Source organism: Cygnus olor, chromosome 2 (genome assembly GCF_009769625.2).
Source record: "Cygnus olor isolate bCygOlo1 chromosome 2, bCygOlo1.pri.v2, whole genome shotgun sequence".
NCBI classification, from domain to species: domain Eukaryota; kingdom Metazoa; phylum Chordata; class Aves; order Anseriformes; family Anatidae; genus Cygnus; species Cygnus olor.
This window is the reverse complement of record NC_049170.1, coordinates 89,058,675-89,086,382: the sequence shown is the minus strand read 5'-3', so window position 1 is coordinate 89,086,382 and position 27,708 is coordinate 89,058,675. Positions and strand designations below refer to the sequence as shown.

The 27,708-nt window shown below is 37.2% G+C and overlaps 1 protein-coding gene and 1 long non-coding RNA gene across 4 annotated transcripts in view; one reads left to right on the top strand and one right to left on the bottom strand.

Annotated features, from left to right (window-relative positions):
• The window catches only part of VSTM2A (V-set and transmembrane domain containing 2A), a 25,681-nt gene extending 3,891 nt beyond the window's left edge, over positions 1–21,790 (bottom strand). For 2 of the 3 annotated variants that reach the window (XM_040548984.1, XM_040548983.1), the window contains exons 1-4: positions 21,291–21,789; positions 18,850–19,016; positions 18,045–18,095; positions 14,085–14,421 (exon numbers count right to left, since the gene is read on the bottom strand). In XM_040548984.1, the coding sequence (XP_040404918.1) occupies positions 14,085–14,421; positions 18,045–18,095; positions 18,850–19,016; positions 21,291–21,369 (634 nt within the window). In that variant the 5' untranslated portion in view covers positions 21,370–21,789. Of the gene's footprint in view, positions 1–14,084; positions 14,422–18,044; positions 18,096–18,849; positions 19,017–21,290 lie in introns of all 3 variants that reach the window. The other variant, XM_040548985.1, reaches the window with a different exon arrangement.
• LOC121065866 overlaps positions 20,240–27,708 on the top strand; it is a 27,112-nt gene continuing 19,643 nt past the window's right edge. The window contains exons 1-3 of the long non-coding RNA XR_005817364.1: positions 20,240–20,311; positions 22,031–22,139; positions 25,984–26,086. This is a non-coding gene — a long non-coding RNA (uncharacterized LOC121065866). The remainder of the gene's footprint in view (positions 20,312–22,030; positions 22,140–25,983; positions 26,087–27,708) is intronic.

Sequence of the window (27,708 nt, the reverse complement as noted above, 5' to 3'; positions counted from 1 at the left end):
GTAAATAATATAGCATTTTAAATATACATTTAATACATATATACATATGTTTTTTATACATATATACATAATAACATATATTTAAAACAGAGTTTTGTTGCATTATTTTTAGACTTAAGTCAGAAGAAAGCTAGAGATCTAAATCCAAATGTCCAAATGTCTCAAAAATATGGAATATCCAAATTTGGACTTTTCATAAAGATCTGTATCTGGTGTACATTTCTGAGCGGGACTTAAATAATATCACTGGAAGTGTGAGCACAGTAATATAAGTAAAACACTGTTGATCTGGTTGTGGATTTGCTAAACCAATTGCTCATTTCCCTGTTATTTTTAACATCACCTTCTAATTAACATAATGACAGTTAAAAGAGATTTTATTGCTGGTCAAGAGTAGTGGGCAAAGCTGGACTAAAATTATGTTACCCTCAAAGACAATAACCCGGTAGTATGTAGAATAATGGTAGTACGAATGCATATTTTATTTCTGCAATGTTGGTTAAGCTCTACCTGATGTGTTGGTCAGGGTTTCCCACATTTTGGCCTATCAGCCATTGGGATCCAGTTAAATTATAGTCGAGAGTAGTGAATCCCTATATGTTGTTTTTTGTTTTCTGTCACTGACACACATCAAGAAGAGCAAATGTCCATGAAATATTTGCCCTTCTCCTGTAAACAAATGCTGCTTTGCCAAAGGCATACTATCATGAGATATGGCTCTGTTCAGTATTACAAGAGTAATTCATGCCATTAAACTCTTTGAAACTGTGATTTGTTCTAACATGTCTTTTACTTAAATGCCAGGAAAACAGAGATAAGAGAACAATAGTAATAAATAATTGTGATCTTATTGTTCAAATTAATAAAATAATCTCTGTCACAAATGCTGAAGCACATTTCATAGCTCATAGTGTATGGACCAAATGACGGAGCATCAATTTTGTCCAGTTAATGAAACTAATTTTAGAGAGTCTAAGTATAAAACATTGCATATTAGCTGAAGTTATAAATTGCTAGTTAGCCCTAACTGATCAAAAAGCTTGTTATTCACTGCATGCCTGAATGACTATAGTCCTTGAATTACTATATATCCTCGCTTTCACTAGGATATTGATCAGACAAAGTTTGTATAAAAATATATGGGATTTTATGAACCAGGCAGAGAAAAGCTAATATTGTCTTCATGATTTTGCCCATTTATTTTTCATAGCTGGACAAAACAGAAATTTGTAAGTTAAGCAGCTGCTTCAGGCCCTACAGTTTTAGAATCCTCTCTTTGTAAGATCACCTGGTACACTTAACCATGTCGGGTGCGAAGAAGTTTACAACTCCAAGGATTGAAATGTACCAAGTTTGGCATACCTTTTGCTTGCTGAGACCTGGAAAGTCACTGGGATATAATAGCCTACAGCATTCTAACCCTCAGTACCTAATTCCTCAATAAATAAATAAATAAATAAATACATTCTTGCAGGTTCACTTACAATGACTGTATTACTCACATATATACCAGAGTGAATCTGTGAGTTCAACAGAACTGCTTCAATGTTTTATTAAGCATGTACATTTAATGGGGGTATCTTTCAGTTTTCTTTAAGCAGTAAGCCACTGATCACAAGGGAAGAATAATGTTTGAGTACAGTCCTGGTTTCATGCTGACCAGTACAGGAAAAATACAGCCAGTCACACAAAAGTCTGTTCTAGATTCTTTATATCTATTACATGATGACAAACTATCTCTGTATATATATTGGGAAGTGGGCGACTGCGTGTGTGTCCTTTTTCCTTGTCTTGAATACCAGCTGGGCTACTGGCTTCTGAAATCAAATAGATGCTAAAATATTGTCAGCTTCATTTTTTTTTTCTTCTTCTGGAATTTTTGCTGACATCTGCCATTTTGAAGTGCCTGGTTTTCTTTTTTTCAACAATCACATTTGCTATATATACTGTTACATTTGAAACAGACTTCTTGACAGTCCCAGTTCAAACATGAAATCATAATTTAGCATGATTTCCATTTAAAATATGTAAGAGTTACTGCCTTATTTTTATTGTGGAAATTCATTAATCATTAAATTTATTGGAAGGTATTTGTATTTTTATGTCAAAAAAAAAAATGTGGGTGAAAACAGTTGATTCTATCAGAAATTTTATTTGAATATGTTTCACAAAGATTTGAAATAAATAGATTCTTCCTCTCTGGCCCATCAATCGCTACTTTTTTTATTCTTCTGAACTGCAGAAATCACAGTTAACTATAGTTCTCCTGTATGGCTAGAATATATACCCACACTGGGGAAGAAAATTTCGCTTCAGCAAATGTAAGGTCTACCTTTCGCTCCTCAGGGGAATTACTTCTCATATTTATTTCAAGGATTAATCACTTGTGTTTGATTTTGGGGAAGTGATCAATAAAAGTGTTAGGTATTATGTTCAAGCTTCCTAATGTAGATATTTTCTTCCAGTATATCTTTTTCCATTAGCTATACAGTAGTCAGATTTCTATCAACATAAAATAGTGTGAATTGCCCATCACTGTCTTGGGTGAGTGTACCACACCACACTGGGCAAATAACTTCATCTTACATACCAGAAAAAATGTATCTGATCTTCTGTTTTCATTTGATTGTTTGTTGTTGTTGTTTATTTTGTTTTGTTTTGTTTTTAGAATGTTGGAATAAAACTACTGCTTCCAACTGGTGGAACTTTAGAAATTGGTGGGAATGTGGAATGGGCTATGTATTACATTTCCATGAAGCCTACTTAGACTTTGCAGTCAGTGTGTAGCTCTGTTCATTTCCATATCACTGGTCTTTTCTGTCTGTGTTACCCAGAAGAGTAGGTGAGGGAGAGGGCTGGGATCCCTAGCTAGATTGCTATTCCCTAGCTTTCTGTAAGTGAGATGACCAGGCAAACGGAGGTTTTCAGTGCATTTCCCAGGTCAAAAGAAAATGAGAATTTTCCAACGCTGAGCAGAGGAGAGAACTCTGACAGAGATTTATGCCACAATAACTCCTGCAGCTCTTTCTGGGCTGAGACAGGTCACAGCCTTGAATTCACTTCCAGTTATATCTAAAGCCATGTTCTAATTCAAACTTGTGATTGAAATACTTGGAAGAGGAAAAACCTGAGGAGACTTCAAACATTGGTAGCACGTAGTAAAATGATACATGGCTTCAGGCAGTTGTCCAGAACAAGTCATAATAAATCTATGGAAGGGCAATTGTTATCAATATGAAGAAAGAAAGACAGATTAATGTAACTTTTAATGAGCTCTGCAATTTCATAATGCCAAGATGGCCAGAAGTGCAATTATGGGTATGCTGGTGTGAACATTCATGGGATTTTACATTTAGGTTGTTTTCTACATCTTTCCTTGCGTCAACCCATACCCAAGGCAAAAATTAAGTCTTGTTCTTCCTCTGCAACCTATCTGAGGGTCATAGTTTGTGTTTTTTTTTAAATCTTCAGACACTGCTTTTGTTCATTATTCATTCTTTAACCCTTAACTACAACCAGGGCTCCTAATTAGGGCATCATTCACTACGAAGAAGATAAAATGACCTCTAATGTAATTCTTAAAATTAAAGATGAGAATGAGATCATCAAAATGATCTGACCATGTCATTTTTTTTAACTTGAGCAGACAGTACGGAGGGGGTAAGGTCCCTAAATATATAGCTGAAGTGGGAAGTGATCAACATTTGTAGATTTTCATACCATTCTGGTGAGAATAGTGTAAAAATCACTGGTGAGTTTGAACACATTTTCTTCAGGAAGATGTGTAATTGGCTTATTCCATCTCTAGGATAATTTTTGCTCTCTCTCATCTCCTTTATCCTGTCATTTACAATTATCATTTCCATCAGTGCATTTCCTTCTCTTTTAATAGTGTGACTTGGTTTAAATTGCATTAATATGTAGCTCAGAAGAAAATAATATTTTACTTACTAGCAGGGTAGAGTGTGTCAGAGTCAAAATGATCTTTGAACCTAAGACACACAGCTTTAATCTTTAGTTATGCAAATTCTTCCTTCTAGCAACTTAAACATTTTTTAGTGCTCAGCTACCTCACTTTTCATGTGCTCAGCCAAGGATATAGTGAGTCCTTGTTGTTTCTGAAGTATTTAGAAGATGTACAAATATAACTAGTTCCACTACTAGGCATTTACTATATTGTTGAAGGGTTTTTTTTGTCTTTGTACTAGAACTTCCCTGAGTGATGTCTTGTTCTGAGGAGAATGATGTTCTCTGTATCTGAGGCTTTCAGTCACAAATCTTCACACACTACCCATTTGTAGATAATATCTTAATTTTCTTCCTCCTTTTATTTAGTGCCTGAGCCTGAAATTATTATTATTTTTTCCCTAAATTGTCTGTCTCTTCACATGTATAAGTAATACATTGACTTCAGCTGTTTCATTTTTAGTGAGTAGTTTTAGGGAAAGGGGTTGCTTGCACATAATAGGTGAAACACCACTGTTAGCTACTTAAATTAAAACAGTGTGAGAAATAGTCCAATACACAATGCTCATTGCAACAGTTAAAAGCTGAGAGGGATGGGAGAGGAGTAAGCTCAAGCAAATGCAGGCACTAATTTAGTTATGTGGTATTGTTTGCAAACCACTGGTAGCATGCTTTATGACTGCTCTTAACAGTACTGGGCACCTTTATCCCTCATTCTATTCCTGAAAACCATGGATATAAAATGTCAGGCATTTTTTTTTTTAATATGTGACAGAAAAACATGTACACTGATGCATTTCTATTAATTTTTATGAAATGGTTGATTCCAAAGTAAATGCAGATTTTTTTTCTGATTGACCTATGGTATCCCATCCTCATCCCTTCACCTGCATATAGCTATACCCCACCCTAAATGAAGGTGGTAACTTTCACCTGCTAATTAAAATTCTTCTTGAATTGACTGTTGTTAGCAACCACCTTCTACTGTTTTAGCTAAAGCTGGCTCTAGCATGCCTTGCTAAGAATTGTTGTAATATACATAAATGTGTGTATATTTGATATATGCATCATTGTAATTAAACAGAGACGTTTCTGAAAGATACTATAAAGTTGCTGTAAAAAAGATTTATTTGAAAAAAAATATAATTGAACTCATCTTTCTCCTCCTGCTTTTTGCACCCTGTTCATCCTTTTATCTATCAGAAAAAAAAATCTTAAATGGGATGATATTTAATATTACTCTATCTTCTTCAACAGTATTGTCATACCAACAAGCACATACAAGAAGGGTTATTATAACATAGACAGATGGAAAATTGTCATTCTTTGTAAATATTTCAGCATGAGATATTCAATCCCTTTGCTCTCTTTTTACACCTGACATGTCTTAGGCTTATGTTTGACAGTCAGCCTGATTTCTTTCTATTTATATCATTTACATAAGAGCTATTTTCATGGAACTCACCTAAGTTCCCCTTTATCTGTACCCAGCTGACTGGATGAGTCTGTTTGCTTCTGTCTGATTCCTAGATTGTAAGTGCTTTGAGGCAGGGACCATTCTTCTAATCCTTTGTTTGCCTGGTGGATAATGCACTTGTTATAGAGATTAGAACAATGACTGATTAACAAAACATCCCTCTGTCTAAGGACTATGACTCACAAGCTCTTAATGGCTTTAGCTGGAGCAGTTTAAGATGTTAGTGCCTACATCTACCTCCCCATCTTATGGAAATTAACCCCCCAACAGAAGGAGTAACAGGAGCAAACCCCATGTCATCTCTTTATCTACCTTAATTTAACAAACTGATGCTTTAGTTTATCATCTGTTATAGTCCAATGACTTCATTCAATGTTCAGTGCTGTGAATTAGGACAGCTGAGGAGCTGACATATTTTCTTCTGTTGCTCAGGTTTGGGGCAACAACTTCTGATCTGCACAAGACAGAGACTTTGGGGTGACATTTTAAATTGTAAGAGCAAATCAGAGGGTACAACTCATAGCCTTCACCCTTCCTGTTCCTTTGATACAAAAAAAAAAAAAAAAAAAAAAACTTCTATCACCCCTACAGCCAGTGTAGTAGTTTAAAAATGGTGGATCGCTAGAATGTATTTTGAAGGATTTGTGTGAAATCCTGCATCAATTCCGTCTTATTCACATTCTAAATTGCTGTTTTTGTTGCTTGTTTTTTTTTTTTTTTTTCAGATATTTTTTAACATTCTGAGGTGTGGGTTAAGTCATAAATATAAAATGTCATTCCTTTTTATTGAAAGATTTTTCAGGTATAAAATGATCACTGATCAGTACATATTGTATGCATGTGAAGGATTAAACTGGACATTAATATAGGTCTTTGAGCTGATATTTTGACAGAGCTTTGGACAGGCACAATGCTGTCTAACCATATTCTTCAACAGTATTGTATACTATAAATCAGTATTCTAATAAAGGGCTTTGAACCATCTGAATGTCTAGCTTACTGTGAGACCTACTGTAAGTTCTTGGCTTCATTTGATCTTTCTCCTTGACGAAATATCTTTAACTCTTTTTTTCACTTGCACAGGATGAAATGGAGAAAATAGATAGACCATAGCCATATAGTCATGTTTAAAAGGGGTTTTCCTCTTCTTCCTCTTCCCCATTTTCTCAGGAGATGTGGCTCCCTTGCAAGGGCTTCAGTTGGGTGGCCAAAAACCTCCCTCTGTGTTACTGACAACAGTAGAAGCTGAGTGAATAACATCAGTAGAAATAGGACTGGAAGCAGAAGTAGCATTCTGATTTGTTATATATACATATGTTGCCTGTTGATGCAAAAACAGAGCCTATGTACAAAGGGCTAGGAATGCCATCTGTGGCATTTAACTTTCCCTTTTTTTATTCTTTTCAGCACACTAGGCAGTTTTATTCCAAGACAGAAGCATTTGTGAGTAGGTGGGGCAACAAACTTCAGTGAGGTGGATCAGGCTGGAACAACCACACAGACAGAATAGCAAGCTGGACTGCCAAATAGTATGATGGCAACTTCCTTGTGATAAAGTAAAATTAAAGTTTTGGGGCAGAGTCTTCTCTTCACAAGACCAGAAATCTTCATCAGCTTCTCTTCAAATGACATCCGGTTTTATCATCAACAATGCAGGATTAATTATTACTGTAACTGTGAAGAAGCTTATGTATCTGGAATATCTTTATCATGAATTGTTTAATCAAACTGAAAATCCCTGTTCAGAGAATAAGAAAATACTAAGAGCACTGAGCTTTCAAGATAGTCTGGGGGAAAAAAAAAAAAAAAAAAAGCAACAAAAGCCACCACCAAGAACATCTGCCTCTCCCTGAATTTGAATAAGTTGAAAAACAACAGTTTTTAGGTATAAACATCTGGATAAAGCTTGGATTCTTCTTATAATTTATTCTCACTCTATGAGTGTGGGAGAATTCATCCTCATTCTTATGCTTGAGCTAAATCTTTTGCTATTGTAAATGAATGCCATTCTTTTTGCTTCAGCATTCATCCATTCAAACCAGCAGAAAATTCTAGCCATTCTTTTAAATTATCATAGTGATATTACTTGTAAGTGATGCAAAGGATTTTCATAATGAAGTAGTGCACCATGCACAAGAAGCTTCCTGCTCATCAAAAAAAAAAAAAAAAAAATGTCCTCTGCTTTGCTGTATATGTGTCAAGTAACAAATGAGTTGTGTTCTGAAGCAAGGAAATCCCATCAGTTATTTCAAGAGAAGGCCCTGTCACATATGCTGCAATCTCTGATGACCCAGTGCGAGCTGCCTGATTGTGTAGCAATGAAAAGCAATTTGAGTGAGCTGACAAGCAACTCATAAACAGCTTCTCTTTTTTCTTCCTCTTTTCTTCCTCTCTCTGTCTCTCTCTCTCTCTCAACATCTCTCTCTCTCTCTAAATCTCTTTCTTTCCTAACTGTGTGGCCCACCTGCAATCTTTATTGTAGTTAACTACCAACTAAATTTATATCACGCACGTAGAATAGAATGTGATTCTGCTTCTCAGGGAACTCTTGTGGGGTTCTATACCAGGCCTTTATGTACTAGTTTTGTTCTGTAGGTAAGTCTGAAGGGTTAATTTTTAAGTAGCTAAAAGAAAAGAAGAGATGTGAGTAAGTACGTACATAGCAATAGCATATGGAATGCCTAATATTTCAGTAATGCTACTAAAAGAACAGGAAAGATCTTAGTATACAGTTGTGTCGATAACAATACGGATAGAAAAATGGTGAAATTATTGTGGTTTTTTTTTGTTTTGTTTTTTGCTTTTTTGTTTGTTTTTTTGTTTTTTTAACTTTGTGTATTTATCTCCTGCCATGTTTGTCCTCGTTGTTTCTGCACTGACTTCATGGGAGACAAATACATTGCGCAGCACTCAAAAGACGATTTTCCATGTCGTCATAACCTGTGAGTTATCTGGAAAACCAACTCTTCAGCACTCGTCCAGGTTATGTCTGAGTATCAAAAAAGGAAATCTGCCATGGAGTCCCCTTTCCTGTAGCAGGCTGTTTCTAATCCGACATTATTTGCTTTCTCAAATTCTCTGCTACCCCTGCTTGTGATTAGTTAAGATTATTTCATGTTTCATTACAAACACTATCATTTTTACAGGTATACAGATTACACAGGAGACACCATATATTTAAGGTAAGAATCCATGATTATCTAAACAAATCTGAGATGACATTGATTTTATTCTAGGGTTCAGTATAGGTGCTTAACCATGGGCATAACTAAGAATGTAAATAATCTCTCTGATTTCAAAGAGGATATGTTTGAAACTAAGTATACCCAGTACTGTCTGGCATGAGCATATGGTACTGAACAACTGCTAAAACCCTTAGTACAACAAAAATGAACATATAGTGTTTGGGGAGTTCTTTCTCTTCTGAGTTCCTGAACATTTGTTTTTGTAAGAGAAATAGAATGGAATAGAAAGGTGGCAGTGGCATGGTGTCAGCGATTGGCAATGGCAATGAGGGATTGTTATAAAAAGTAGATACTATTTTGCATGATTTATGGCATCTATTTTTAACTTGTGACAGGAGTTAGAATTCCAGATCCACTGAAAACTCTTAGTTACAGTTGGACTAAGGACCAGGAATAGGAATTTAAATACTTATATGCATTTGTTTATAACAATAAGTATACATATTATTATTATTATTATTATTTGAAATAAATATAAAGCAGTAGTGAATTCATTCTCCTCTGAGACAAAGAGCAGAGTAGCACTTCTCTGAAGATACTTACAATTTCAAGGTCAACAACTAACTGCCTAATAGGGTTACATTAACTAACATGGTTATAATTTATTCAGTTATTTCAGAGAAACTAAAAACAAGTAGAGTAATTTCATTTCAGGAAAAGAGAACTAAACGCAAATTTCAAGTAAAAATAGAGACTGCGATGTATACAGATCTAAAATGGGATAGTCCCTGCATCACCATCATGGAAGAATTTCTGAGCACTTCTGCTGATAAAGGTTTAGAACAAGAACAAAAACCTCATTTGACTTTTGCTTTCATGTAGTCCTAAAAAAACAGAGACTTGACTTTTACTGTGCAACAATCACAACAACAGCTAGTGCCTCTCAGCTGTGTTTCCAAAAAAAAAGCAGCCTCAAAAGCTAGTCTCTCCTGTAATGAAGTAAGTAGTAATGTTGGCTGTCACCTTGGTGGAGGCTAGAACAGACCTTTCACCCCTTAACTTTAAAAATAGATGTAAAAGAAAAAAAAAAAAAAAGAAACAAAAAACAAAAAACATAAGTTGGTATATATCTCAGAAGATTTCAAATTAGACATTAAATTTGTTTTTAATGGGTAGTTAATAAAAGATTCCTGGATTCTGTAGATAAAAATGGAGGCTGGAAGGAATGTCATCTGTTTATCAGTATCAACAGACTCAAGAAATAGGTTTTCATCCTCTTCTCTTGTATTCAAGCCTGATGATCAGTTTCTCAGCGTGATTTATGATGCCAAGAATCCAGGTCATTCTGTCTTAGGTAAGGACCTTCTTCTCCTTTGAGCTCCTTTTTGAGTCACTTATTGCAATTCTGCCATCACAGGAATAGTTTTGGCATGTAGTTCAGTCATCAGTTGAATTTTCTACTTCAGGAAAGAACAAAAGGTTGCAAGATATCTGCAAAGTCTGTATGTAAACAGTGAGAAAATGGGTCTAATGTCATTTCTTCATTTGTAGTTACTCCCTCATGAGTTCTGTCAGCCTAATCTTCGTGAATCTGAAAAGCAACTAATGGCTTTGAGTGGTTTGACAAAACATGGCAGAACAGAAATAGTTTGGGGGATATATACGTTCTCAGCACCTCAAATTTCGCAGCCCTTTGTGTTGCTACAAATGTTGAGTGACTTGAATGCGGCTAGCAGAGTTCATCTTGATTCATATCCATGAACGACTGAGATTTGGTGCCAACTAGTTAGATTGCTTTTGACTGAATTCTTTCCAGCTCTTGGAGCCCAGTTAACTGCAACATTGCCTAGAGTTACAAGACCCTGTGATAACTCTGTACTTCTACCTTTGGTCTAATATACTTTGTTATGAATTATGCAGGGAAAAAAAATGTCTGTCACTCCACCTACATAGGACATTTTCTGGATATATGCAGATATATGTCTGTCAAATTCCTCAGATTCCTGTTATGCTGTGATGGCTTACTTCATTTGCTGCAGCCCATGAATATGAAATGAAAGGGTCAAGCACTGTTAGCTTTGACTTTTGCTCTCCCAACTTTTTTTTTTTTTTTTTTTTTTTTTTACTTTGAAGTAGATGTTGAATGCTTTTCAGTGTATTATCTGAAAACTGTGGGACGTTCTCCTTAGCTCTTTCTTTCTATACTAAATTTCCATTACTCTAACAATAATAATTATTTTTAAACTCACATAGCATTTTTCAGAGCAGAACAAAATACTGAATGAACCTCATACCACATCAGTTTGTTAATACTGGCTATATAGCCCCCTCACAGTTATTTTCACAGATATGCTTATTTTTGAGTAAAAAGGGAGAATAGCAGAAACATCTGCTCAGCTGGAAAATGCTGATATTTGACAGAAACATCTGCTCAGATGTGGAAAACTGATATTTTGAAATGGCAGTGACTGTCAGCTGTTTTTCTAGAGCTACTTATTAAACATCTATTGCTAAGAAATAGCTGGAATTCTGCAGTATGCTTCAGGATGGAAGGAGTTAAGTAAAGTGCTACCTACCTTTCCAAAATAAATGTTAGGGACAAAATATTTGTATAATTGGTGCCAATTTTTCTTACACTAGTAGCTGAGTTCTTAGGAAGTGATTGAATACTTTTCCCAATAATTTCACAGTGTCACATTTCCCTCTGCTGTTAAAGTATTTTGCTTTACAGTATCATGTCTGTGAACATGGCAGTAAAAATTATTGCTTGCTGAAAACTATATACTGGCTCTCTAACATTGGAGAATATTTGATATAATTAGTAGTACTTTTCTCTTCAAACAGTATTGCTGAAGTCAATGTATTAGTCAGCATGAATAAACATATCTCAGTCAACCCCTAGGTTTTTCAAACACAAACATCAGGTTAATAGTGATAAATTTCTGTTCAACTACATTTCTGTGTTGTAGGTTGGATAGATGCATCATTTACATATAATGTAATCACGCAACAATATTGTGTTTGCAGGTACCCTTAGCATTTTTTTGAAGAGAGGAATTCCTCATTTGACAGTATAAACACATTGTGTTGATTACACGTCATAAAGAAACGTTATTCTTTCTTATCTTTGCCATATCTTCTCTATTTTTCTGAGGTCTCGCGACTACAGTCTCGCACTCCTCAGCTGAACTTGCTCCTTGACATTGCATACAGATATTCTTCCCCTCCCCATCCCAGCACCTTGTGCTGTTTTTGTGGGTATTTTTATCTGTGTAGAATGAGTGTAAAATGAGAGAAAATCAAAATTACACCATAGCTAGAAAATCAGGCCCACATATTCCAAAATAAATAAATAAATTAATTAATTAATTAATTAAATCTTGGTTCTCAAAAGTTGAACTGATGTTCATTAAAAATATCACCAGCAATTACTTTGTAGAAAGTGACCATTAAATTGAATTAAGCCTAATATAGATTCCTGATATATCCTGTTTCTTCAGCAGATAAGTTTCACCTCTGATGAATACACCATTAATCTGTGCTCCATCATAAAACAAATGAATTAATAAATCAAATTGTATTTTAATCTTTTTAATTTTTAAATTATATATGATTGGGATTGGCTGTACTTGTTCTATAATAATCTTTGCTCAAGGAAAAAAAATAGAGATGATTTTTTTCTCAGTTTATTTTACGTGGTCTTTTCCAGGTAATGGCTTACTAGCTCTCAAATAACAAATGTCCACTAATTTTGTGATACATTTTTAAGAATAGAGGCATAAACAATATTATATATTCAATTATATATCTGAGGTGGATCAGCTGTTGTGAGCACACTTTGGCCTCACTGCAGTATAATCTGTCTATACAATTCATAAACTTGTGACTATTTTAATTAATTTCACATAGAACTGAACAAAAAACAGAGTTTTCATTTTATGGACAAGTCTGCTACTTTGAAATACGTTACTCCAATGGAAAATAATCACTATATGCATTTCTATGAAAGGAAAGTCATAGTAAAGTAATGACTTTAAATCTATTGAAATATTTCTTTTCTTCTAACAGCTCAAACATTGTTTTGGAAGAACTAAAAAACTGAAAGTGTCTCCATTCCAGGGAAATAGAACTAAATGTAAGTTTTAAATAAATAAATCAATAAATGTTCACAGAGGTAAAATTGTGGTAGTATGTACATCATCTTTTCTAATAGCAATAATAGTTTTCATCTGAATAACAAGATTTTTCCATTCTGTAAAGGAAGTGTATTTTCCTTATCAAAATGTTTTCCCAAGATTACGCCTGTGAGGTGAAAGTGATTTCACAATAGCTGTGCTATAAAATTTGTTGTATTCCCAGTTTTTTTTTTTTTTTGATGGCATAGTGTTTGCTAGAAGTAAAATGATGCATCAAAACAAAAATTGTTAGTATTCATTACTTATTTTACACAAGGTTGTGGTCTCCTGCCTTGTTAAACTGGAACCTCAGTATAAAAAGTAACCCAGAAACCCTTAAACTTGCAAAGCTTATTTTCCAGAAGAATTTTGATCATTTGCAACATCTAAATTATTTATCTTGTATGTCTCTCTATTGCTATCATAAAGCAGTCAAGAGTTTCACCTCCTGTACATTCATGTACCTTTACATAACTGTAGAATTTACTGTACCAATGTACTTTGAATAAGTTTACTAAATTGATGAAATTTACTTAACTGTAGAATTTACTAGATTTACTGTATCAATTTACTGAATTCAGTGATAATTGATATAAGCTATTTGTACAGTGTGATACAAAATCTCCCAAACAAAATGTGTCAATTTATATGTGACAGACAATTGAGGCATTAACATTTTAGTGCTTGATTCAAAGCGTATGGCCAAGCTTCTGAAGATGACAAACCTGCATTCTCTGACAAACCTACATTTTTTCTAAAGCCTACACAACAGAAAAATGACAAGAAGTATCTAAGGTCTGCTTAGATTTAGGAATCTAGTTCATTTTGAAAATAGAACTGACTAATTTTACAAAATGTTAGAGGTATAAAAGTTAGGTGACTGGCCTAAATCACTCTAGGAATAAAAACTTCTAGATAGGTGTTTTATTTCATTTGTCATGCACAGCCATCATTAAAACGAGATAAGTAATTCACTGACGTGCTCCTCTCTCCATTCACAACAGGGAAAGCTAAGTCTTGATTAGAGACCTAACCTTAGATGAATGAGTAGAGGTCAACTCCACATATAGGAACGTAACGTTTTTTGTTTCTTCTTCCCATAAGCTGATTTTTCAGCTTTTAAGAACTAAGGAAATAGCAGGAGAGATAGGGTCAGAAAGATGGAGGAATAAATGAGCACCAGAATCTTCCTAGTCAGAATTCCTGTTTACCTCATTGAGTTAGTCTCCTTTTACATGCTGGTAAGCAATCAAGTGAAATACTCAAAATGCTTTACCATACCTGATTGTGGACTTTGTTTGGGGATTTTGGCTGCTGCTTCAGGGCTGGAAGTGGCACGTACACGCTGATTGGCAGAGTTATGGATGCTACTTGGAACAGCTGCTGAGATGTTTTTGCGAGGTTTCATGTCTTGCAACCACATTGGAGATGCCTCAAAGGCCTGCATTCGCCGAGAGTGGCTGTTAGCATTGACTTTGAGAAATGCCTGGGCCTTGTATTCCTGAAGGTCTCCATAGTTGGCATCGGTCACCCTGCACTCATACAAGCCTTCATCCTTTTTCCTCACTTTTGAAATCTGCAGCTTGTGGGAGATGTCATTCCCTTGTACTTTCACTGTCTGCAAATTTTCCAGGAAAACAAAACAAAACAAAACAGAAAAACATGGCATCAGCTATTATTCTTTCTCTGGGAAGACTCTACTGATGTAGAGCCTGTCCAGAGATCATGTGCCAAGTTAACCAGTGGTGTAATTGTGCTTACTGCAGTGAAGTTACAACTAGGATATTTATATCTAGGATGATGTCTGATATCTTCTTTTCAAAACTGTTTAGATGGTTTACTCTGAAATGTTAATTGGCCTCAGACAAATAAAGCAAACTACCATATTCATTCCAATTAATTACTTCAGATTATGTGTACTTTTAATGAGCTTTCGTTTACAAACATAATATCTGTTCACTTTTTTGGTTAAACCTTTCCAGTTAGTTGGCTATATTAAATAATCCAGCTTTTGAACTACTGTATTAACAATTTTGTTGGAGATGTTTGCCAATATTTAAACTTCTTCAATAATTATTTATTAGATTAGCTTGTAGTCTTCACTACATTGAAATTGCATATTTAACATTCAGTTTGACTCCAGGCATGTCCAAACCTTAGGTATTTTTGGTTTATTAGCCATAACAAGATATCTTGTGTTGGGCAGTTCCTTTTGTCTCATTTATTTGTGTACTTATTAGAAGTCATATGTCATTTCTGTGACTTGACAGTAGAAAGCAGCACATATTCAGGATAATTTTAATTTTTTTTTTCAGCTAAAATCAGACTACTGATTTATCTGTAATTGTTTTTAATATCTGAGAATAATATAATATATTTTTGTCTCACATATTTAAAGCATGTCTGAGTGAATTATGCATCTAGAAATGTCTGATAGACATTAAGACACATTAAGAAAAGTAACACAAATTCTTTTCTGTACATTCATCACTTCAGATAATTTATATTTAATTATTTGGATATTAATTTCTATATTGATTAATATCTGTTGTCCCACAGAAAAACAGTTAAAGGGGATTCAGTGGAACAGAGAACTACATTACTTCCACCCACCATTTAAACATGGATGCAATAGTTACCTGGTGTCATATCAGTGATGGGCATTGAGGAAACATCAGGGTAATTAATATATGGTGGATCGATCACAGAAATGGAGAGCTGTTAGATTGAAATGAGGCACGTGTTCTTGGTGATTATTTAACACATTGCTTCTGATAGCATGGCATACTAAAGTCACCAGTGTTGGCAAAGTGCTTTTTCTTCCTGCTTGTTAAATGGAAGATAGATACTTATGAATATGCTTTAAGGTACTGGATGGACCTTACAGCCTGTTGTAGAGCTTCCAGATCTGATTTTATTCTTGGCAATCCAAGAGTTGAAAGATTGCATACTTTCAGGCAGAACATATGCAATATCAATTAAACAGAAAGTGTTGGATAGTTATTTAAACCACATTTAATAATAATAATAATTAATAATAATAATAATAATAATAATAATAATAAGAAGAAGAAGAAGAAGAAGAAGAAAATTTCTACTGAATAGCTCATATTCAGCAAAAGGATTAAAGAAGTTTCATATGAACCACATGGATGGAAAGAGAATCTGTAGGTCATATTCTGTCTCTCTTTGCCCTCATGCAATATCTGCAAAGTTAACAGAGTTGCATAATTAGAGAACAGAATATGTTTTGGGGTTTGAATTTGAAATTTAGAAGTTATTTAATTTAAAACAATAGAAGTAGTGTATTTCAGCACAGTTTAAAAACCCACTACACAAATTTTTGCACCTCTTTAAATAATTTACTAAGTACATTTAAAAGTTTATTCTCTTCAAGAAGATATTTTCCTTTAGTATTAATGGGTATTCTTTGTATACCAGAAAGAAGGAAAGAGGGAAAGAGGGAAAGAGGGAAAGAAGGAAAGAGGGAGAGAAGGAAAGAAGGAAAGAAAAAGGAAGGAGGGAAGGAAGGAAGGAAGGAAGGAAGGAAGGAAGGAAGGAAGGAAGGAAGGAAGGAAGGAAGGAAGGAAGGAAGGAAAAGAAAGAAAGAAAGAAAAAGAAAGAAGAAAGAAAAAAGAAAGAAAGAAAGAAAGAAAGAAAGAAAGAAAGAAAGAAAGAAAGAAAGAAAGAAAGAAAAAGAAAGGAAGGAAGAAAGGAAGAAAGGAAGAAAGGAAGAAAGGAAGAAAGAAAGAAAGAAAGAAAGAAAGAAAGAAAGAAAGAAAAAGAAGGAAAGAAAGAAAGAAAAGCTACATTTCTATCATGTATTTAGACTGTAATGTTGATTTTTTAAAAAAATTGAAAAATGCAAAATATATTATGCAAGCTTTTAAAAACATTTAATAAATACCCCAACATGGATTATTATCATACATAATGAGAGAAAGAGTTTTTTAATTTGAAAGACAGGTCAAGCTTTACAGCCCATAATGTGTCACAGACATATAGATTGCTATGTGGATTTTGAGTGTGCTCTGGTATCAATGAAGAATAAATTGGCTGCTATCACAGTGTCTAGTAGAATAGTATCCAGAGGCCACATGTGGACCTCATTTGTAAGTTGGTCTACAAATGTAGCTGAAGATACAGTCCATAACACAAACAAATTATAAGGCATGGTGAGAAGTATCATAGAAAATATAAGTACTTTTAGAATATGAATGGTATATATGAAAGTATATGTATTCTGTTGTATAAATGCTCTTCAGTTATACCTACCTGCACTTAAACCTGACATAATTACTTGGTTAATTTTTCATAGACACGGAAGATGAAAAAAGTGAAAGAAATGGAAATGACTTGCTTCTGTTGCTGTTTTAAGTTTTGCTGGTAGTTATAGCCTTTAATGCAGCTAAAAGGCAGTCCCTAAGAGATTGTGCCTGAGAAAAAGAAAACTCCATTGGGCTCTTAAGAAGTATTTATGTTGCAGTATCTGCTGAATGTCTGTGTCTTTCCACTGCAGTGAGCATGACCCCACCACTGTACATATCTTGGGATGCTAAAGGAAGAGCATCTGAACTCTACTGAGGTCAGGGGCCGTAGCTCTGCCTGACTTGGGATATGGGTGTGTTGAAGTGTTGAGGAAGGCAATTCATCCTTCCACTGGACAAGGGCTGGAGCAATGCTGCTCATAATTTTATTTGACAATTTTCATTTAATCTCAGAATTGCAGGTAGTTAACTCTGGTGTCAGAACCCCACTTTCCTCAGAAAAAAAACTTAGCAGCAAGACCTCTCTCTCAGAGATCACTCCCAACGGGGAGCTTTTGTCCTTGGACTGAGCTTTCTTTTTTTTTTTTTTTTTTTTTTTTTTTTTTTTTTTTTCTGCCTGTGGGTATGAAGCTAGGAAAGCACACATTTAAACACTGAAGGAAAGTGCAGCTTCGGGGCCAGATTTCAGCCTTGAATGCACTTTAGGACTGCTAAGGCACACTCGGCAGTTGCTCAGGGCAATTGGAAGCAAGTACAAGGATGGACACGGGCTGTCTGCTTCACATGGTGGAAAGAGGAAACAGAGGTTCTACCAAAGCTCTACCACCCGGGTCCTCCCTTGCTGACGCCTTCATGTCCGCTGTCCCCAGGGGCTGCACCGTGGGTGAGGGCTCTGCGCCCGTGTGTGCTCTGGGTTAGGAACATCCCGGCCACCGGGCTGGGGAACTGCCCGCGCCGTGGGGGCGCCACTTACGCTTATCTTCGTGCCGTCGTTCTCCAGGTCCCGCTCGGGCAAGAGCTCCACCTGCAGGGAAAGGAGCGCCGCCGTGGCTCGCCGGCCCTCGCACTGGGGAGCGGCGCGCCGCGTCTGCCACCTGCGGGCCGCGGCGGGCAGAGCCCGGCCTCCGCCTCCTCAGCCTCAGCCTCAGCCTCCGCCTCCGCCGGGGCTGAGACCCGCCGTGTGACTCCGGCACCGCTCGAGCCAGAGTCTTGTCGGGGCCCCCATGTGGCGGTGGAGGTGGACGCGGCTGCCTCTGCCCTGCTCGGAAGGCTGAAAGTGAGCCGTTGTATGGATTTTTTTTTTTAATTAATTTATTTATTTATTTTTGCCTTGAATGGGGAATTGGCTTCCCCCCCAGCACCACCACCCCCCTCAAAAAAAAAAAAAAAAAAAAAAAAAAGCGTGCCCTCCTGTGGCAGCCGCCAGTTTCTGAACAGCTGGTTTCCAAAGGGAAAATGAGAGACATAGAGGGGAGTAAAAAAAAAATTAAAAAAAAAAAAAAAAAAAAAAAAAAGATTAAAAGAGACTTTGGAAATCAATGTGGTTTCCTGAACATCCCTAGCTGCTTCCTGAAAGAGACAAGCACCAAAGGCACCATCCTTTGAGGTGGGCATTTTTCTCTGCAGGTTCCTGTGCTGTTATATTACAGCCGAAATCAAGACCCTGGTGAGACCCAGAACCTCCCTTTGCTTCCTCCCCCTTTCTCTCCCTCCCATTCCACCCCCTCTCCTGTGGTGCACCCAGGTGGTTCGGGGACCCCAAGGCAGAGGACCAGTACCTGAGTGCCTGTCACCTCAGCTCCAACCTCTGGGTCCTCAGCTGCACGCAGAAACCACCACTGGATTTCAAGATACACCGAAGCCGAGCCACTTTGGAAAGCACAAGACATCTCCACATTCTGTCCTTCAGTGGCCGTGACATTTCGCGGAAACTCAGTGAATTTTGCTGAAAAAAACAAATGTGTGGTGTGTTGGGATCCTGTTAACTGCACATTTAATTCTCTCCTTTTTGTGTTGTCTTTCCCTTTCTCTCCCTATTCATTTCTCCAGTGTACTTTCCTCATTCCCTCTCTTTTCTGATTTCCAGTTTCCCCATACATCTCCCCTGGTCTTTCTAAAACCCAAGTATGCATTTTCTCCCTTATGTACAAATTCACTTTCCTTGCAGTCTAAGCTCTGCTCATGGCAAATGTTATAGACCCCACTGCTTGCTCCCATGGGCTACTAAGTTTCATTTAATTAGGTCCAAATACCCTTGGGCAGTATGCAGTATTTCTCCAAATTCACTGAGGGATTTTGTTCAAGACACTTTGGAAGAGGAAAAAACATGTGAGGCTGATTTATTGTGTTTTGTAGAGCTGAACTGGAAATGTGTAAATTGTTAAACCTTCCACGGCTGCCTGGAGCGGCTACTGGAATGGGCGCTCTTCTTAGGAGTGGATTATGACCACTTATTTATTAAAGTGCCCGTTTCAAAGGCTTTACCTGAGTTACTTACTCTTTCTGAGAGTCTCTGCTTGCATAATCAGACCACGAGCAACACATCTTCTAATTCTCAGTACAGGCATACACTTTCTAGAACTAACCTTCACCTTTGTATCGCAGTCCTTTGACAAACAGGGTTTGCTCATCTCTATGTACCACTGCTAGGTTTAAAAACTAATCCTGATGGACATAGTCCGGGGCACCAATACTTCTTTAAGTTTCAGTCTTGACTTCTTTCTTATCCTATCACCTATTTCACTTTAAAATCGTGGAGCATAATGAAATTGCTAGTCAAGTGAGGGAGGACTACAGTCAAACAGTGTAATAAATAAGACATGTTTCAAGAAGAGGAAATTTGGGGAAGAGCCTGCAACGTTGCTTTCTGTTATGCATTGTTACAGATTGACTAGAGCATATTATAATGCAAAGGAGATATTGCCAGTGCTTCCTCCCCTCTGTCTCCCTATCCAGTCTTCCTAGCTAACCTGGAATTGGTGGGATAATTTAGGAATTTGGGCAAACAGCTTTACTCCCCCCCCCCCCCCTCCCCCTCCCCCCCCCCCCCCCCCGCCCCCTTCCCTCCCTCCTTTTGTGCTTGTCAACAGCTCCTCGGCAATACTACTAGCTTTTTATTTCACGGTGCCCTTCCTGTGCGGTCGTCCAGTCGTGTCCCCCCCTCCCGCTCCCCAGTCACCGCCTGCTAATCCCCTAGTTAAAACCGGCAAAAGGGCTTTGCATTTTGCGTATTCGGGGCTCGTAAGTTTTGGTCTTTTTCTGTTTGCCTACTCCCCTCTACCTCGTCCTTGTGTGTCCACCCTCCCCAGCCCCCTGCCCCCGGTCAAGGCTCGTGAGCGGTGCGGAGAGGCGAGGGGGAATACCGCCACCGCGCAGCCCCTCAAAGCCCAGCAAAGCCCAGCGGGGCCGCGGCGGGGGTCGGGGGGCGGCGGGCAGGGGGCGGCGGGCAGGGGGCGGCCCCGCGGGAGCTGTCCGTGGTGCTGACAGCGGCGCCGCAGCCCTGGCGGTCCCAAACAACCGTCTCCTGCGGCGCCGGGGCTGCTTGAAATGCAAGGCGTGCCTTTCGGCGAGAACGGGGGGGAAGGCGACGGGGGGCGAGTTGGTGGTGGTGGTGGTGTGTGTGTGGGGGGAAGGTCTTCATAGAAGTCGATTTTGTCTTTTTGCCCCCTCCGCCCCCTTCCCCCCCTCCCCCCCCCCCTTATTTTTTTCAGAATTACACATAGTCACCAAATGGAAATGAAGGTCTGACTCCTAAGATAACAGGAGAGGAAAGGGGATGCAGTGAAAAAGTCTGCAATATTTTAAGGGAGGCAGTAGATTTAGCCATCCGGTACTTGGTCTGAATGCAATAATTATGCATGCATGGATAGGTGTTTATTATATGCAGGCATGCATATACACAGACACGCAAACCCCAAACACATATACATCCATTCACCATCACCCCTTTACTCTTTTGCAAGGTGCCTCTTATTTACTTCTTCCCAATCAACTAAAAGAAGACTGTTTTATTACCGCTTTAGGGAAACTTCTTGTTATTGTTCCTATTTAAAGACGATTTTAAAAATAAATTTAAACCTGATACTTGATGTCCTCATCTCCTATCCATTGTAGTTGTTTTCCTTCTTTTTATCCTTTTTTTCCTCTCTCCCCAATTCTCTTCTCACTATGTTATAGCATGAAAACACACACACATGCATCTGACAATAAGCAATCTTACCTTGGGTAGAAAGTCCTTGTTGAATATACATAACTGAAAAAAAAAAGAATCCAACATAAGCTAGAAAGATCCCCATCATTCCAAGACGAAGAAGTCACATCAGGGTAACAAAAGCCAAAGGATCCTTCAAAAAAGGAAGATTTTTTATATGGGTGTGTTTACGTATCTCTAAATATATGAACAGAAAGAGACTTAAAAATGTTACAAAAAAGCTCTGTATTGTAGCCCTAGCTGCGACACTGGCAGCATTCTGCTACTCGGTGGAGTCTTTTTCTTCGGGAAGAGCAAGTATTGCAATACAGTGAGGTTTAGATGAGCTGTCTCAGGCGCTGTGTTGCTTGAAGTCCAGATTCAGACTAAAAAAAAAAAAAAAAACACGTTGAAAAGTGGGTATCAGCTGCCGTCCGTGCCTTTTTTCAGCTACCTGGCAGCTTCGTCCAATGTCAGCTCCTGCTGCTCAGGATGGCGTGATGACTGCCCTCCCTACACACTGATCCGGCTTGGGAAGAGGGGAGTGGGGAATGGCCGGGGGTGGGTGGTGGGTGTGTGAGGGGGGGAGAGAAGTCTACTGTGCTTGTATTGCTTCAACTTTTTCCTCTAATGGCTGCGATGATGCCTTTAACCCTTCCCTCTCTCTGTTCTCTACACCTCTCTACCTGTTCTGATTTCTACTGGCTTAGATGCTGGCGTAAAGCTGCTTTTTTTTTTTTTTTTTTTTTTTTTTTTTCCATGGTGTACAGCTTGGGATTGTAGAGAGAGGAAGGAGCCTCTATTGTACTGATGTAATCTTCGGTCTTACATCCCAAACCACTCAGTGGCTAAGAGGGCAATGCAGTGGTTTGATTTTTGGTGAGTTAAGCTGTTTCTGTTTTCTCCCTTTCCTTTCCCTCTTACAGGGTTTGAGAGGACAATAGTTATTCAGTTAATCTGCACTTGCTATTGCCTGCTCCAAATAACTATGCTTTTAGCATCTTACGTTAAAATGATGTTTTTTTTTTTTTTTTTTTCAAAGACACATCAAGAGGATGGCACTTAGAATGTGCTTAGGATACATGTATTTATGTAGATTTCTATGGAAAAAAATACTGAGCCAGATAAAAATGGATTTTGATATTCAATATATTACAGTAATATATATATGTACAGCATGGAATGTTTGCAATGTATTAAAGAATCTTTCTCTTGAAATGAATATTTCCCCATCTCTTCCCTGTTTTCTGCTCATGTATATTAACACTGTTGAGACAAGAGGCTAACCTTGACTGTATTAGGTGTTCAAAACACCCTGAAAATCACCTGCACTGAGAAAAGTTCTCTGACTAAAATCAGTGTTGTTTACAGTAAAAAAACATCTAGAAAGTGTTTGTTGCACTAAGCAGGCACCAAATACCTTCACAAGGCTGAGACAAAGAGAAAACTGAATTTGAAAAGAACACATGATAATTCAGACTGCCAAACAGCTAATCTTAACTACTAATCACAGAATAAAAAGGAGATAAAGAGTACCAGATTTAAAAGAATTTTATCAGAATGGGCAGTGTGTTTTTCTATTGGATGAAGAACTGGATAGGTTCTGTCATTCCTGGCAATGGAAGTGCAGCAGTTCCACAATGGTATGAGACACAACTTTCACCGTACTTACTGCACCATCCAAATTATTACGTGCATACAAGGTATCTGTCATAGCTAAAGAGAACTCTTACAGAAATAATGTCATCTAACCAGAGAAGAATACTTCTGACTGCATTTTAGCATTTATATGTTTTATAATTGTGTGGGTTTCTGTCACTCTTTATAAATAAATAAATAAAGGAAGGAAAGAAGGCATTTCCCCTTGGTAATGGTCTATTCTGTTGATGTCATATCATAAGCACAGCAACAATTCTGAGTAAAAAAAAAAAAAAAAAAAAAAAAAAAAGAATACAATAAATCAAATATAATTTAAATGATTAAGATGACCCCCCTTATATGTATATATATATATATGTAAATTACATTGCATGAGAGGTTTTCTACTACTACAGTTTAAATTACTTTAAAGGAGTTCATGATGGATATGTATTCAAAACCAAAGAAAACCTGTAAAACAAAAGAAATGCAGAAGTCTTTAAAGGTGATGGAGCTAAATTGTCTGAAGTAGCCACTGATTGTGAGTGATTCAATGATTAGACACACACTATAAGGGTCTTTACAGGTTCAGATGGTGAATGTTATGATAATTTCTGTAAAAGAAATCAGATCCTTTTCAGATGGGCAACCAAAATCCTAAGTCACTCTTGAAAATGAAGGCTGATTATAGGATTCACTTCAAATCCATGTACGTCATCAGTAATCAGCTGAAATTACAAATTAGAGACATATTATCAGCAGTCAAGTTAAATGTAAATTAGACAAGAGGAAAAAAAAAGAAAAAAAAAAAAAAAAAGAAGAACACTAAGCAGCATCACCTGGTTTGGAAGGAAGGCAGAAAACAAATATAGATCACTTTTCATTTCTCCATATTTTTGCCTATTCCAATTCAAGGCACTTGATAGGTAAATTTAATTTTATCAATTAGTAATTTAGAGACAAATATAATCCTCCCAAATATCTTGTAGTCAATGGAACTAACTAAATCTTAAGCTAGTGTTACAGGGAGGTACAAAGTAATACATATGTTTATAAAGATATCAAAAAAGAGATTGTATTTATTAGGAGAATGATTTAATAGACAGAATCCTAAAACTTGGTTACAGATTGGTTATTTTTACTTTATTCATGTGCTGCATCAGGCTATATGATTCTCTCCAATATTGCAAGCAGAGCCATAGAAATAATCCACCTCATGCTATCAGTGTTAAATTTCACCCTGATGGCTGTGGCTTGTCCACAATAAACTATGCTGTATGAATCTCTGCAGTGAATGTGTCATAACCTTGTGTGAAATTTCTGCCTTTTCTTATCTAGAAATGGTTTTCATGTAGCATAACTTACATGAGAATTATCAATTGTATTTTATGACATGAATTATATGGTTTATTCAAGGTTTTTACTGCCTCTTCTTCTCCCCCTTCAATGATTCTAAAAGATGAGTCATCACTGGACACTCTCCCAGGTCATAGCCAGAGCATCTATGCACAGGGGAATGACTTTTCAAACATGCCAAAGAAATCTAATAATTGAAGACCCATTTATTCTGCTTTGGACCTGAATTGTGTAGTTCTACTTTGTGTCGTATTAGTAATGCAGTACACTTTCCAGATTAGGTCCTTTTTTAAAACCATAAAAGGTCATGCATGTTCTTCACCAGGACTATGCATCTGTTTTTCCTACTGAGGAAAAAGTGACTACTGAGGTTACAATTCCAAGCTCAATAAAGGTTAGAAATGAAAGCTGCCAGTCAGCAGTAAAGTTCATAGAATCATAGAATCATAGAATATCCCGAGTTGGAAGGGACCCATAAGGATCATCAAGTCCAACTCCTGGCACCACACAGGTCTGCCCAAAAGTTTAGACCATGTGACTAAGTGCACAGTCCAATCGCTTCTTAAATTCAGACAGGCTTGGTGCAGTGACTACTTCCCTGGGGAGCCTGTTCCAGTGTGCAACCACCCTCTCGGTGAAGAACCTCTTCCTGATGTCAAGCCTGAACTTCCCCTGCCTCAGCTTCACACCATTCCTGCGGGTCCTGTCACTGGTGATAACGGACAATAGGTCACCTGCCTCTCCACTCCCCCTCGCGAGGAAGTTATAGACTGCGATGAGGTCCCCCCTCAGCCTCCTGTTCTCCAGGCTGAACAGGCCCAGTGACCTCAGCTGCTCCTCATATGTCTTCCGCTCTAGGCCCTTCACCATCTTCGTCTCCCTCCTCTGGACACTCTCCAACAGTTTAATGTCCTTTTTGTACTCTAGGGCCCAGAACTGCACACAGTACTCGAGGTGAGGCCGCACCAGCGCAGAGTAGAGCGGGACAATCACTTCCCTCGACCGACTAGCAATGCCTTAATAGTCACTTCCCTCGACCGACTAGCAATGCCAAGTTGGAGTACTTTGGTCCCACAAAGACCTTGCATATGCAATGGCATGGGCTGCTCTGCCCTGCAGGAAACTGATCAGCTGACGACTAATATCTCTGCATAAGACCATGATTGAGTGTTGCTATCCAACAATCTCAGTCAAAAATGAAAAGAAAATATGTTACCTGGAGTACTTTTTTTTTTTAATGAAAAAAAAAAAAAAAAGATCCTGTTTAGAATACTCTCTATGGATTCCTATTTTTGAATTTGAGTTCAGTATTGAAAAAAGAATTTTCTCCATAAGTTCCTTATCTTATTCACACTGTACTTCACCCTGGATCTGAAATAAATTGTTCATGCACTTAAAAAGGCTGTAGAATAGCATAAAGTAAGATTGCAGGGAAGAAAGAACCTAGAACAGTTATTGCAGAATAGCAATACAGATTGCTTCTGTGAGACTACTCTGGAAATAGATTAGATGCATCTTCACAAGGCCATGTGGTCAGAGGGATTTTTTGTGGACCTAGAATTAAAAATCTTTTATACTAGAAATTAATCATCTAGATATCGTGTCATGGAATATGATGCAATGTTTCCTCTGTGTAAGCAAGATAGAATAACTTATTTTTTCAGGAAATAATTACAGCTGATGAAGAGTCTTATTTCTCAATCCACCAAATGTACCTTATGCCTTAAAGGGCTGAGAGGAAGAACTGTGAGAAGGTTAATGTGATACTAACTGAAGACTTCTTTAAGTCAATCAGCTTCAAGCTCAATGTCTCATGGAGATTTTATTGATTGGTGAGTTACTGTTCCTCTCCAGTGACTTTTATTTTGCTGTCTGTAAAATGTGGTTGGACTGCTGGATGATCTTAGACAGAGTTGACTGAAAGAATTAAGTTAAAAGAGTTCCACTTTCTTTCTTTCATTAGTCTCACAATGGTTACGTTGGGTAATTTTTTGCAATCACTTGCATGGAGGGCTATTATGTTGAAAAAAGAAATGTAAAGGTATTTAAATGTTTTCTGTTTTCATAATATAGTGAACTTAGTATTATAGTATTGGGAAGCCATATGATGTACATACTTTATCATAACTTTGTGCAAGCCAATTCATGGTACTTACTAGAAGCAGCCTGTTGGAGACAAATTATGTCTTGTGATACAGCTGAATAATCCAGTTTTTCAATTACATTGGTGGCTGGGTGCCAAAGAAACATCTGCAATTGGAATTAGCCATTAGGACTCAATTTCTAACAAAGTTTTACAGGCTTCCTAACCAGTGTAAAAGGTGCTACCCACAGAGGTGTGAGTGAGTGTTACTTCTTTCCCCGTCTCACAGCCCATTTTCTATATCATTGAACTTCAGAACTTGAATCATTGTTCAACACAAGCATGAATAGTGTTCTCAAAGCATTTTAAGGGATACCTACCACTTGTTTATCAGTGGTAAAGTGTTGCTCCATTTTATGTTATATAGAAGTCTATCCTGTTTTTAAACTTATTCTTTTTTTTGTCAGCTGCTGAAGCAGGCCAGAGAATATCCCTAGTCATAATTACTACAAGGGGGCATTATTCTTTTAGCAGTTGCTGTGATCCCAAATGTGGCAGATGCACTCACAAAAGCAGTAGAAGTTTCAGTTCTACAGATGGATTTTATGAAGACATTGGCAAGACTGACCTAATCATTTTGTGGACCTCCTGAGAAATCAGACCTAAGTATTCATGATCATTATTATTTATAGCCATGTTGTGAATAACATTATATATTCAAGCGAATTTGACTAATTTTTTATGTAAGTGTTTTTGGGTATGCCTGCATGTATGATGAACTCTCTAGAATGCTGAAACAGAAAGGAATCTTGTCTGATATTTTCAGCATTTTTTTTTCCATTCTTGCTGTTATTTCAAAGATTGGCTTATTATTTCAAAAGGAATTTTGCGTTTTCTGAAGAAATTTCCGATTTATAAAAGTAAAGAAGGTGGTTGGTTTTCTTCACTGAGGATTGCTGTTTGGCTTTGTTAACCCAAGTGATCGTATTAGCCTCTTCCTACATGTCATGTTGCTTCTTTGCAATAGTATCACTATCACTGCAATAGTTAATTAAATTATATAGGAAATTTATGAACAAGCTTGATTTATAATGTACTTGCAAGTAGCAGTGTAGCTCAAAAATGATTATTTTTGGTAATAATTCTGAAAAAAAAAATGTGTGGAAGTTTAACTTTCAAACCTGACAGTATCAGTGGGACTTCTTACAGTTATGTATCTATTCAGTCTAAGGCAATAGCATGAGCACAAAATTGCCATTATTGAGACAATGAAAGCTTTGGCTATGTTCAGAGCATTTGTAATCTTTGAAATTTCAAGAGTCAAGTTAGACAAAGCTTTATATTTCAAGTATTGCCATGTCAACTATTTTC